The sequence below is a fragment of the Diadema setosum genome, chromosome 9 (assembly GCF_964275005.1).
Source record: "Diadema setosum chromosome 9, eeDiaSeto1, whole genome shotgun sequence".
Taxonomy (NCBI): Eukaryota; Metazoa; Echinodermata; class Echinoidea; order Diadematoida; family Diadematidae; genus Diadema; species Diadema setosum.
In genome coordinates this window covers 21,210,108-21,223,815 of record NC_092693.1, presented here as the reverse complement: position 1 = coordinate 21,223,815, position 13,708 = coordinate 21,210,108, and the positions used below count along the sequence as shown (strand labels likewise).

Sequence of the window (13,708 nt, the reverse complement as noted above, 5' to 3'; positions counted from 1 at the left end):
GAATCACCGGCAGGTACAGCTGAGAGTTTACATGCACACGCTAACCAGCTCCCACGAGTCAAAACTGAGCTGAGCGAGATAGCGGCTACACACAAGCCAGCAGCCTCGGGGGGAACAACAACGATCGACGACCAACTAACCCCACTGCCATGCGCAGGAAAATAATACGTACGTGTATCTTCTCGATTTGCTGAGCCTCTCTTGAAATAGCTCGCCTAGCCACACGCCTAGCGCGCTATATTGACAATCCCTTGAAACGAATGGATGGACATCAGCGAACAGATCTGCAGCAGCCATCCATTTGTGTGTGTAAATGCGGCAACTTTGAACCAACCAACATAAAAGTCACAACCACAACAAGTTGTCAACACACAGCTCGGATTTTGCACAGAAACCTGGCATTGCATTTTGAAAAGATTTGCCATGACTTGACAACAAAACTGTGCCGTTGACCATGCAATATTTAGAGCTCGATAGGAAGGAATCGGGCAAAATATGGCACCGAAAGCCCAGTCCGTCGAGCGATAATGGGTAAATATATCCTTCATTTTCATTCCTTTTTTTTGGTGGTGTCAAGTGAAGTGCCTGGTTTAATACATGCAATGTCAATGAATGGTTGGTTGGATTGCATATTGGTGGTTGTGCATGGTGGAGGGTGATGTGCATGATGTGGGGCCTCCAACTGTTCAAGGGAGGGACGTCCTCAGAAAAGTACCTACAAAAAAATTCAAGCATGCGTGCATGAATTACAAACAACAGAGAAAAATGTCACAGAAGGAAAAGAGAACAAATTTGTCCTCAACTCAAGACAGCTATATCACATCAGTATCAGCAATAAACTCAAGCTGTTTTGAAGTGGTTTTTGTGTACGTAATTTTTGCGTAGTTTGCCTAGTTCTTCCGCGAACAATGTGCAAAATATGCGTGGAATATCAGTGATCGTTCGCGAAAATGTTGCCGCTATCGCGTTCATGTACGAATCATGCGGATTCATACGCAGTTCATTTAGTGATAATGCGCAGATTATCTGATTATGTGTGGTTTTCCGTGGACCTCGGTCGTTGCGCACAACTACAAATTAGACCTATTTGGGGCCTTTGCGTGCCTATGGGCTGAAAGTGTGGGGTTCGTTAGTGATTTTTGTGTGATCTTTCCGTAATGTGTAGTTCTTGTGCAATTCATCTGTGACAGTCATCGCGTAAATCAGCGAAAATTCTCAACGGACAAGCACGCACGACCAAATTTCTTGCGTGATTCAAGCATTTACACGACTTTTGGGCAGTGTGACCGGGCCTTAACGTGTTAATGTTAGACAGAAAAATCTGTCTGTCTGGAAGAGTCTTATCATTTTTTTTTTTGTTAAAACTTTATCAGAGCTCTCTCCTCCGTAGACTGATCTTTCGATCAATCGGCAATCGTGCACTTTAGGGCCCTAAACGTTATCGGTGCAAGGTTTTGCTCTATGTTTAGTCTAATCGAGCAGTTCTTGCGAATTTGAATACCTCCATGGCTCCGGCCAATAATTTTTTAGGGCCTTTTAAACAACTCCTATTTAGAATGTAGCTATCCGATTGGTCGATTGCCCATCACGTGACATTGAGTGAAAGGTTCTATTGCACGCTCTGGCTGTCTCAGCGTGCAATTTTGGTTCGATCAAAATGTTCTATTGCATGCGCTCTGATGTCACAATAAACAAACATATGCCGCGCGCACTCAACAACTACAAGCGCGCTTACAAACGCGTACTTTTGTCACTCATTTTTTGTAAACAACTTTGTTTCGCATACATTACGTACACGTTAACATGTACATACACGGTGACTGCGACTGTGAGGCTACTCATTCGTCTTTCACATTTCTGTGCTAAATTCAAGAATCTGTGAGTACCAAATCCGTTGACGTTCGAGGTGTTGTCTAAAACAAATAGTGTATGGTCTTTACTCATGCAATGGAACAAGATTTTGCACTCGGTGAAAGATGAGGCGCACTACTCAACGAGGCTTCGCCTCGTTGAATAGAGCGCCTCTATCTTTCACCTCGTGCAAAATCTCGTACCATTGCACTCGTGACCATTCACTATTTGTATAAAAGTGCATGATTGCCATTTTTGTATTCGACTGGCCATAGTTTAGCAATGGTACACATGACATTCACACATGAATGGAGCCCCACAAATTTCTCAAGATGGTTTTCAGCTCCATTGGCATTGTTGGAACACATTTGGAAAAAAAAAACTTTTCTGAATGTTGGAATTTGCCTTTTTTGTTTTGTTTTTGACATTTGCATCTTCGCTTGAGTGCTCAGTGAAATCAGCCCTAAATAGCTGTGTACTAACTCTGTTTAGACACGACAGCATTCTGGGAACTGTGCATCGTTTCATGCTACCTAACTGCAACCAGCCCGATCACAAAGTGTACAATGGAGTGTGCCCTGGGGTTAGGGCCTACATGCTACCCAGCTGCAGCTGCACGCAGTGATGTCTGATATGATGTATTGATCTAGATCGGTCTAGTAGTACATGTACCGTATGTCCCAAAAAAAATTATGTGGCCCTACGCAATGATATCTTTGAAAATATTGCATCAATCTAAATACAAATTCAGGGTATGAAACTATAACTCATTGCCCACATCTTACAGAAAACCCCATTCGATTTGCTTCAGTGGTCAAAGAGAAATGAGGAATTTTGTAGAGGATGTCGGGAATCTATTTTGTCCAAGTTCTGTCTATTGTTCACACACAAAATCATCGAAGTGCTAAACTTGGAAGAATCAGACTCATGACATGCTTTACTACAATCCCCATTTCTCTGTGACTGCTTAACCAAATCAAATGGGGATTTCTGCAAAATAGAGCTAAGATGTTATATTTTAAGACCCTGAAGTAGCATTGAAAAAAAGATAATCATATTGGATGTTATCAATGCGAAGATCTGATTGTAATTTTTGTGGGACATACTGCAGTATGTCCCTCAAAAATTACAATCAAATTTTCGAATTGACAACATCCAAAATGATCGACCTGTCTAAGTGCTACTTCGGGGCCTTAAATTATAACATCTTAGCTCTATTTTGCAGAAAACCTCATTCAATTTGGTTAAGCGGTCACAGAGAAATGTAGATTGTTGTAAAGCATGTCATGAGTCTAATTTTTCCAATTTTAGCAATTCAATGCTCTAGTGCGTGAACAATAGACAGAACTTGGACAAAAGGGATTCCCGACATCCTCTACAAAATTCCTCATTTCTCTTTGACCACTGAAGCAAATCGAACGGGATTTTCTGTAAGATGTGGGCAATGAGTTATAGTTTCATACCCTGAATTTGTATTCAGATTGATTTACTATCTTTAAAGATATCATTGCGGGGGGTCCCGTTGTAATTTTTTATGGGACATACTGTACATGTGTAGTGTACAGTGTAGCTATGACCACACTTGCATGAGAAAGAGAGAGAGAAAGAAAGTTTTGAAATAAGAATATTTTGAGACTGAATGTAGTGATTGCTGTTCAAATCCCTAGAAGGTGAGAAATTGGATACAAGAAAAATAATTCAGAATGTAGTATGTACCGCAAGTTGACTATAGTGTTTGCATTTTTTTTTTCAGTTGTGAGGTGCAGTACTAAAAGGAACTCCTTCCCACTTTTTTCCATAGTTTTACCTTACCATGTGGCATCCCTAGTTTTTATCCAAGTTCAGCATCTCTGTCTTTTCATATTCTTACAAGATCCCCTAAGGTCATGTTATATTTATCATATCTTGAATAGCTTTTCTACTTTCCCTGTGGCTGTAATTTTGTCAAAAATATTGTTTCGTTTATTGCTAACTGTACCATAACACACCCTGATAAACTACTACTGACACATTCATTTTGTACATGTACTGTTGGTAATACAACTGTCTTTTCTGTATTGTTTCTCTCTCTTTTTGGACAAATGTTGTAGTAAACTAACAATCAATGTGGTTATTTTTCCCTGCTCACCCTAGCTTGATGATTCAGATTAGCAAAGACACCAGTGGCACATTGACATCTCAGGGCCATGCTATCCGATTCCTACAAGCAGCCTTTGATGCTGGTGGGGAGCGCTTTGTCGCCGGTGACCACCAGGGCCACATCTATGTGTTTGATCTGCATAAAAACAGGTATTGTATATGATTGTTTTGTGTCTCATAAAAAAATTGTTTTATGGACCTTTTGGTTTTTAATTTTTACTTTATTTGTTCGTGGATGCATGGGAAAAGATGATGACAAATCTGTTTAGTCCATTTTGGGTTGTGCGTTTTTGTGTGTGTTTCATTTTTGAATAGGAGAAAAATCTAATTTTTTTTTATCGTAAGATGAGTGACAAACTGAACAACCTATTTTGAACAAAATCTACAGTAAGATTTGACCTCTAAATGTCTAGGAAAATCCTAGTTATGACTGTAATATCCAGTTTTCCTAGCTGTTCTCTATTAATTTTAGATGAATATGATGTGTCTTGGTGCACACATATATTCATTTGTTGTTGTTTTATTTCATTTTTTTCATCCTAATCTACAGGAAGCCTCACATGTTTGATCCATTAAAAAAAAAAAAAATGTTTGATTGTTTGCTTCTTCTTCTTTTTTTCCATTTCAAGGTTCCAGCTCGTCCAGAAAACTGGAGTGCCATGCACAGCCCTGGCGTTCAATCTGCGCCGCAAAACGGAGTACCTTGTGGCACTGTCGGATTGTTCCCTGAAGTGCTATGACACAGGTAGAATGAGACGTTCTTCGGACATGAAAAGTTGCCCCATCAACAATTTTTTTTTTTCTGTGCTCCCCTCTCCCATGTCAGGTTGATTATGAGTCTAGCTGTTGGAATAGGCAAGATTTGGTATATAGTGTAGGATGTTGCTGCTATGTTATTTGTAGTTTTCTTCATGTTCTCTAGTCCTGCAGGGTGATTAAATTTGCTGTCATAACACAGACTACCAGTAGATACTGTACCTTTTACTCTAGTACTGTAAACGCCGAATATTTCGCGAGGTTTTTATTTTGCGAATTTCGTATAAGTCAGGTGCTATTCGCGAAATTAAAAACATGCGAAAATATTGACTCTAATCCGATGTGGATGTGACGTACGCGTGTACATTTCTCCGTTCAGTACAGGACTCCACGATCACGAATTTAACCACTTGCGAAATCGTTGGGAATTCTCGATTTATGAAAATTTAGACTCACATAATATATGGCGTATACAGTATGTGCTACTAAGCCCTTAGCCATTATGGCAGCAGTGAGGTGTTTGAAGTGCTTCCAGAATTGCCATGATCTTTTGCAAAAATTACAAACACCCATAATTCATCTTTACCTGGCTGAGCATGATAAATTACCGTGTACTTGCATGAAAACTTCACACTTACTGTAGTTTCTGCAGTATTTTAGGGGATTGCCAGCTGCCCCCAGTGCCCCAATCATAGACTCAGTGCTGCCTGTTTGAATGATGTAGATACCAAAGAGATGGTCGCTTGGATGAAGGGACACGACACTCCAGTTCACTCCATTTCTGTCCACGCCTCTGGCCGCTACGCATTGACCACGTCCAGCGACACCTCCCTCCTGTGGGATCTGGATACCTTCACGCGGAAGAGGAAGCTTAATGTCAAAGATGATGTCAATATCACCAAGGTAACAAGTAAAGTACAAACTAAGACTGATGCCATACACTTGCCAAAACTTGAAAAAGAAGTCAACAGTATAAATCATGAATGTGTGTATTTGTAATACCATGATATCACTCGGTGTGCTTAAAAGTTGGTACAAGGCTTCATCCTCTTTTCGCCAAAGTTGTGGCTCTGCTTTGAGCACCTTTGATATGAAGTGTTTGCCCCCCACTGGTGATACCAGTTATCATATTAAGTTTGATATCATTATTATTGCAGTTATCATCATTATCTTTATCATTTGTCCTGTATGTAATTATTGATCATATGCTTGTGATGATTTTTAGTTCTTTGTGACCATTGTCAATACATTTCATGATATTTGAATTGTATCAATAGTTTAAACCAATATTATGTAGTTGGTAATATTACCTTCCTGATTGGTTGTTATGCACCATGGTTCTTTGTTTCTCTGTGTAGGTGTTCTTCCTCCCGCTCAGCAACACAATCATGACCTGTTTCCGTGACGACACCATCTTTGCCTGGGAGTCGGACACACTCCAGTGCAAGTACCAGCTGCCTATTCCGCCAGGCGACAGGGCCCACTACAAGGCCTTTGCCACCCCCAGGTAAGGCAGTGAAGTGTTTGGGATATAAACTCCTCAAAAAAAGTCCTGCAATTCCAATTTAATGTATCATACTACATCATTATACCCCCGCCAAACGAAGTTTGAAGGGGGTATATAGGAATCAGCGGACGGTCGGTCGGGCGGGCGGTCGGTCGGGCGGGCGGGCGGTCGGTCGGGCGGTCGGGCGGTCGGTCCGTTGCAAATCTTGCGTCGCGAACTACTTCCTCAGTTTTCAACCGATTCCCATAAAACTTGGCACAGATGTGTGCCTTGGGTTGAAGATGTGCAAGACGTATTTTTTGACAGTACCCAAAAGTACGTTGCCATGGTAACGGCATATTATGGGCAAAAATGGGTACAAATCTTGCGTCGCGAACTACTTCCTCAGTTTTCAACCGATTCCCATAAAACTTGGCACAGATGTGTGCCTTGGGTTGTAGATGTGCAAGACGTATTTTTTGACAGTACCCAAAAGTACGTTGCCATGGTAACGGCATATTATGGGCAAAAATGGGTACAAATCTTGCGTCGCGAACTACTTCCTCAGTTTTCAACCGATTCCCATAAAACTTGGCACAGATGTGTGCCTTGGGTTGTAGATGTGCAAGACGTATTTTTTGACAGTACCCAAAAGTACGTTGCCATGGTAACGGCATATTATGGGCAAAAATGGGTACAAATCTTGCGTCGCGAACTCCTCCCACAGTTTTTGATCAATTTTTATGAAATTAGGTACAGATGTTCATCTGAATATGTTAATGTGCAAGACACATATTTCCACAGTGGCAAAAAGTGCGTTGCCATGGTAACGGCATGTTATTGGTAAATATTGGGCAAAATGCTTCATGGCAAAACTGCTTCATCAGTGTTCTTCCAATTCTCATGGAATTCATATTGAATGTTTGTCTTAGGATATAGGTCAGCATGACACATTTCTTGACAGTGACAAAAAGTATGTTGCCATGGTAACAGCTCACATATTATGAGCCAAAATGATGGAAAATTTTGTGTTGCAAACTACTTCCTCAGTTTTTGCCCAATTTCCATGAAACTTGGTACAGATGTGTGCCTTTGGTTGTAGATGTGCAAGACGCATTTTTCGACAGTACCCGAAAGTACGTTGCCATGGTAACGGCATATTAATGGCAGAAGATCAAGGAAAGATCTTGCGGATTTAACTACTTCCTCAGTTTTTTGACCAAAGCTTATCAAATGTTGTTTTGACCAAAGCTTATGAAATGTTGTTTGGCGGGGGTATAACCAGTCGCTGTAGCGACATTTCTAGTTTCATTCAAATGTGACATCATAAGAAAACCCGATTAATTTTCTTTACAATGACAACTCACTTGTTTACATTAGGCATTCCTGGAATGCACAGTATGACTGAGTATGAGGAAAGGTCAAATGTGAAATGTTGCAAAATAGAGCAAACGTGATGTCAAACAGTATAACTCCCATTTGCTTTGTCGTTTCAGGGAAGGAATGTGCTTGAAAAGAATACATTGTGAGATTATCATTAGATTCCAGTCTTCATCCGTGAATTAAAAACTGCAGGAGTATCTGCAGATTAAAATTAAACATAAAGGTTGACCAAACAAGTCATCTAATGTCTAGGAAATGGGAGTTCTTTAAAGTGCTGTCATTTCGGCATTGCTTTAATATTCCAGTGGCCTTTTTTCATCGAAACTGTACATTATCAATAGCAGAATTGTTGCGACTTTTCACTTTTGATCTGTCCCCATACTCAGCTGTTTAGCACATTCCAGGAACACCCAATCATAGCAAGTGAGATGTCATTTTAAAGATAATTAATCAGGCTTTCTTATGATGTCATATTTACTGAAGGTTATGTAGGTATAAGAGAAATATGATATATCAAACTTTAGTTGCAGAACTTATTTTGAGGAGTTTATATTCAAAATATTAGCTTCTGCACCGGGTGTCTGTTTGTATGACAATAAGAACCAGTGATTGCTTGTGAAGATAATTTTTGATTTTATGAGAACACAGATTTTGTGATCATGTTTTTTCTGTTGAACTTCCGGCAAACTTTAAAGCATTTATCTAAGTTATGGATGGACTATGCTGTTAAAACACAAGAAATTGCATGATGTACAGTTTGTGTAGGCCCAGAAATATCATCCCTGAAATTTGGCAGAAAGTGTGTCATATTGGCCTATTTTGTTGACTGTGTTCATAGCAAAAGTTTTATTACTCAATTTCACCAGCTATATAACAAAAAATGTTAGCACATCTTTTAATAGGTAAGCACACACAAATGCACACACACTCATTCATAGATATCATATGCTCTGTGCATGCACTGCATTTACTTGAGCTGAACCTATGAATAGTCAAACGAGTGTAGATCCACATGCCTGTAGGCACAAATGAATGAACATCCTTAGATTGTGCCAACATTATCTTCACACCCAACACTTAGCTGTATATTTATTGCCAGAAATTACAGATATTTGTCATCCTGTAGAACCTTGGCAAGTATGCTCGTTTGCCATTCATTTCAAGTCTGTCGTCGGGGTATAGGAAGTTGGCAGCCATTCTCCATGTCTTTTGTTTCACTGTACTTCTGTTAAATAGGGATGGGAGACTTCTTGTGGCTGGCGGCAAGTCACAGTTCCTGCACATCTGGGCCCTGGACAGCCGACGGCTCCTCAGGATTGTTGAGATGCCGCCCAAAGTCAGGGCTGTCAAGCAGCTCCATTTCTTGCCCGAGAGTTTCGATGGGGGCGCTAGTCAGGTAACTTTAGCGAGGAGATTTTAATTTATCTCTTCTGTGATGGATTTAAACTCCTGTTTTTCCATGGTCTGACATTATTCTTTTTTTTATGCCTCTGCCAACGAAGTGGCCAGAGGCATTATGTTTTTGGGTCGTCTGTCCGTCTGTCTGTCCATACGTCCGTCCGTACGTCCGTCCCGTTTTGTTTTTGTCAATATCTCAAGAACCGTGTGGTGGTTTTACATCAAACTTGGTATGAGGGTATATCCTGGGGGGATAATACTTTGTTTGGATTTTAGGGTCAAGGAGTTAAAGGACAAAGGTCACAGGTTATTTTGTGAAAGAAAAGGTTGAAATTTCATGTTTTTCTCCATATCTCGCAATGGTTCAAGGTATCTTCATGGAACTTAGTATATATATGTACCGATGGGCAGTGATTATCTAGGGAAGTTGGGGGTCATGGGTCAAAGGTCGGGGGGTCAAAGGTCAAGGTCAATGCCTCAAAATATCACTACTTTCCTTATATTTATGCAATGCCTGAAGGATTTTTTTTTTAAACTTGATGTATGCATGTATTACCCAATATATATTCTGTGGGAAGTTTCTTGCCAAAAGGTCAAAGGTCAAAGGTCTAGTGAAAGTGCTAAATTGCGCTTTTTCCTCCATATCTCGAAAGTAACTCAAGGTATCATCATGAAACTTACATATTTATGCATGTTCTACCAAACAATGATTCTCTTTGGAACTGTGAGGTCAAAGGTCAAAGGCCAGGTTTAGATAATACTACTTTACCATTTGATACTGAAATTATACTTTTTCTCAATACCTTGAAAATTACTTAATGCATAAACTTATAAAAGGGTCAAAGTCAAGTAAAAGTCGTCAGTTCCCCAAATACCTGCACTCTGACGTTTTAATCATTCATCCAATTGAACCTAGTTCTAGGAAAGTGAACATTCAGCACATTTGTGGCAAACCTGTCATTTTAATATTTTGCCAATTGTGTGAAACTGTCATCACACATTGTCAAGACATTGTACTATACACCTATTAGGAGAACTATGCATTATGGCGGAGGCATACCAGTCGCCGTAGCGACATTTCTAGTTTTTTTTCAGTGTCAGCAAGACTGATCTGAAAAGGGGTAAACTTGAGCTACTATTAAAGTAAAAATTTGAGTGCTACCATTACAGAAATTAAGAGATTCGTTCAGACAGGTATAGGTCATTTCCAGCCCTGCAATTTACTGCAATAGAGGGAGCCCTTGCCATGTAATTGCACTGATTTCTATTGGTCAGCACTTTACGAAATGTCACCTGTTCATGATCATAGTGTGCATACTACGTGCAGTAATATGTCAGCCTCTGACATTCATCACACTAAAAGAAACTTGCATGAGCAGCATGTCTAGATGCAATGCAGTGATCATAATCATGATGCATCTTCAGCACAGTTGTCAAAATATCTATAAAGGCATTTAAATGGTGGACCCTATCTTACTTTGTGAAGTAAGGCTGAATTTGATATTCAGTGAAACCAACTTCTCTCTCTTCATAACCTACCACTCTAGCAAGCCCAGATCTTGTTATGTAGCACAAAGCTAAAAAGAGTATGTAGAAAATTTGGGTTCCTTTTTTTCTTTCAACATGCCATTATTTCAGTTTTCCGTCTTTGTAGGATGAAGTGGCAACAAACAATTAGCTGTGAATGTATTAATTGTTGCCATGATAACTACAATTAGTGTAACTCTGGAACTCATTGGAGTTCCAGACTCTCACCTGAAAGGACTCCAACGGATACAAAATTCAGCCGCAAGGCTTGTGACACGCAAACGGAAATTTGATCATATAACTCCCATTCTTCGTAGTCTTCATTGGTTGCCCATAAGAGCTCGTATCAGGTTTAAGATTTTGACCCTTGCATTCAAATGTTTTCATGGAAATGCCCCTGCATATCTCAGTGAACTCATCAAGCCATATCATCCTAGTCGTAATCTGCGCTCAAAATCAAAAAATCTCCTCTCTGAAATAAGTGTCAAATCTAAGACATATGGTGATAGGTCTTTTGGAAAAATGGCACCCTCATTATGGAATAATCTCCCTCTCAGTGTTAGATGCATTACAGATTATGATAAATTCAAATCTGTGTTAAAAACTCACCTTTTTGACAATTGTTGATTACATGTTTGAATTAGAGAAATATGTGATAGATTTTGTTTCATTATTTTGTACACGCATAGAGACTATTTGTATGGTATTATGCGTTTCTAAGAACTGACTATTATTATTATTATTATTAACTCATAATATAGCAGCTATTTATTTGTAAAGCACGACCCTAGTGGTTCCCTCAGTCAAAATTCTCAAAAATGTCTGGCACTTCAGATGGTTGGTGTGTTGAGCCAGGACGGACTGGTCAGGTTTGTCCACATCCACAGCTGTCGGCTACTGTTTGACCTCGGCAGCCTCGACGACAGAGCAGTCCACTTTACGGTCAGCCCCTCTGGCCGCAACATAGTGGCTGTGATGGAGAGTGGAAGACTGAACATATACAGTGTGGCGGCACTCCTATCAGATTTCAACAAGGTGGGATATATTAGTAATGTACTTCAGCTTCAAAATTTCATGTGTCTGTACCGTATGTCCCCCTCCCACCCCCCCCCCTCAAAAAAAAAAACCAACAACAAAAAACTACAATGGTACTCTCAGCAATGATAGCTTTAAAAATAGTCAATCAATCCAAATACAATTACAGGGTATGAAACTATAACTCACTGCCCACATCTTAAAGGAAAACACCATCTGATTTGCTTCAGTGGTCAAAGAGTAATGAGGATTTTTGTAGAGCATGTCAGGAGTCCCTACCCTCCAAGTTCTGTCCATTGTGTTCACACATCAATATGCAGTTCCAAGAGCATCCAAGTGCTAAACTTGGAAGAATCAGACCCATGACATGCTTTACAACAATCCACATTTCTCTGTGACTACTTAACCAAATTGAATGGAGTTTTCTGCAAAATAGAGCTGAGATGTTTTATTTCCAGACTCTGAAGTAGCATTGAGACAGTTTAATCATATAGGGAGTTATCAATGCGAAAATTCGATTGTAATTTTTTTTTGGGACATACTGTACTGTCAGTTTTGTTTGGATGTTGTAGGTGTCTAGTTTTCATATTGTTCTCATATATAACTACTAGGCCCTGTTTTATGAAGAATTATAATTGATTATATAGTTGATTTCTATCATAAGTCTATGGCAGCCTGTGTGGTAAGGAAATTTATAATCGATTATATCTTTTGATAAAACGGGGCCCTACTATGGTATTTTAAGAGTGAATTACCTGGTAGTAAGTATAGGCTATGTTTTAGAAATAAGATTAACTTACAAGTCAAACAAAGTGTAAGAGGGTGAAAAAATGTCATGGAAACTCTAGTATGGCACAGCTAGTGTCCTTGCATATCTTGGTGTTTTTGACAAGATATCATCAGTCGAGAGTAAGTAATATTCATTAAAAAGATACTGAGAAGAATTTGTGCCCTCCTGGCTTGCAGTTCATGTTATCACTTGCCAGATGTGAATTCTAGCCGGAGTAGTCGCTGCCTGTGAAGAGGAAATGAGGAGAGGCTCTTTACATTCTCTCTGCTGATAATTTCATAATCAGGTCGTGTCTTTGTATTGCCATTTTCATTCTCTTTTAACATATTATTTTTGAATCATTGTCATTGGATCCATTGACAACTCCACCTCTTTGCACATAGTTTGCTTTTCTTAATATGTGTTTGTGCATGAGTGTTTTTCCAGTGACATTCCATATATATGCCTTGAAGAACTTCTGTTCTCATAATTTCAAATCACTACCAAAGTTTCAAATGGCTAGTTCCTGACAACACAGCCTGCTAGCATGTAGGAACAGGGCATCACTCAAAATAGTCACTCAGTACTTTGATGTTTGTATGTTTCTAGCCACCTCCTCCACTGGTGAAGGCTACGTCACAACGGCAAGGCTGTGCAACGTCCCGCAGACAGAGATCGACCCTCAGATCAATGACACCCGGTAGTCTTGGGTCCCAGTCCTTTGGTGCAGCTAGTGTGGTAGGAAGAGGAAGGGGAGGAGGCAGAGATGGCAAGCCCAAAGGAGGGAATGGCATTGGGAGGAGACTAGATGCCACTGTCAGGGTGGAAGTGAATGGGGATGATGACGATGCTGATGACAGCCAGGTAAGAATTTCAACTTAACTTTCCTTGGAAGTGGGTTTCCAGTAGCAATGAATTACCACAATATGTTTTTGCCATTATCATCACTGCAGTGAAATTATGTACCACAAGCTGAGATTGACTTCAAGATAGTACTGTATACACTGAATATATTTTGTGAGGTTTTTATTTTCGCGAGTCGGGTACCATTCGCGAAATTAAAGACACACGAAAATAATGACTCTGATCCCGAAAAGAATGTGATGCACACGTATGCATTTTTCTGTTCAGTACAGTACTCCATGATCACGAGTTTAACCAGTCGCGAAATTGTCTGGAAGTCCCTATTCGACTTAATAAATATATGGCGTGTACAGTAATCCCCAATATGAGGCCTCAGCGATTTCTTTTGAGATTTTTATCACAAATGGACATTTTTGTGTTGCAACTGAGTGTGTCAAATTTCTACTCAAATGAGTTACACTTTTAGCCCTCCCAACTGGAACAGGAGAAAGCATTTCTTG

At 39.8% G+C, this 13,708-nt stretch overlaps 1 protein-coding gene across 1 annotated transcript in view; it reads left to right on the top strand.

The window, feature by feature from the left end:
* Window positions 1–377: 377 nt before the first annotated feature.
* Window positions 378–13,708, top strand: part of LOC140233062 (TBC1 domain family member 31-like) — a 33,588-nt gene continuing 20,257 nt past the window's right edge. Inside the window, exons 1-8 of the mRNA XM_072313181.1 lie at window positions 378–531; window positions 3,985–4,140; window positions 4,620–4,735; window positions 5,471–5,649; window positions 6,105–6,253; window positions 8,852–9,011; window positions 11,375–11,575; window positions 12,954–13,208. Coding sequence (XP_072169282.1) covers window positions 455–531; window positions 3,985–4,140; window positions 4,620–4,735; window positions 5,471–5,649; window positions 6,105–6,253; window positions 8,852–9,011; window positions 11,375–11,575; window positions 12,954–13,208 — 1,293 coding nt within the window. The 5' untranslated portion in view covers window positions 378–454. The remainder of the gene's footprint in view (window positions 532–3,984; window positions 4,141–4,619; window positions 4,736–5,470; window positions 5,650–6,104; window positions 6,254–8,851; window positions 9,012–11,374; window positions 11,576–12,953; window positions 13,209–13,708) is intronic.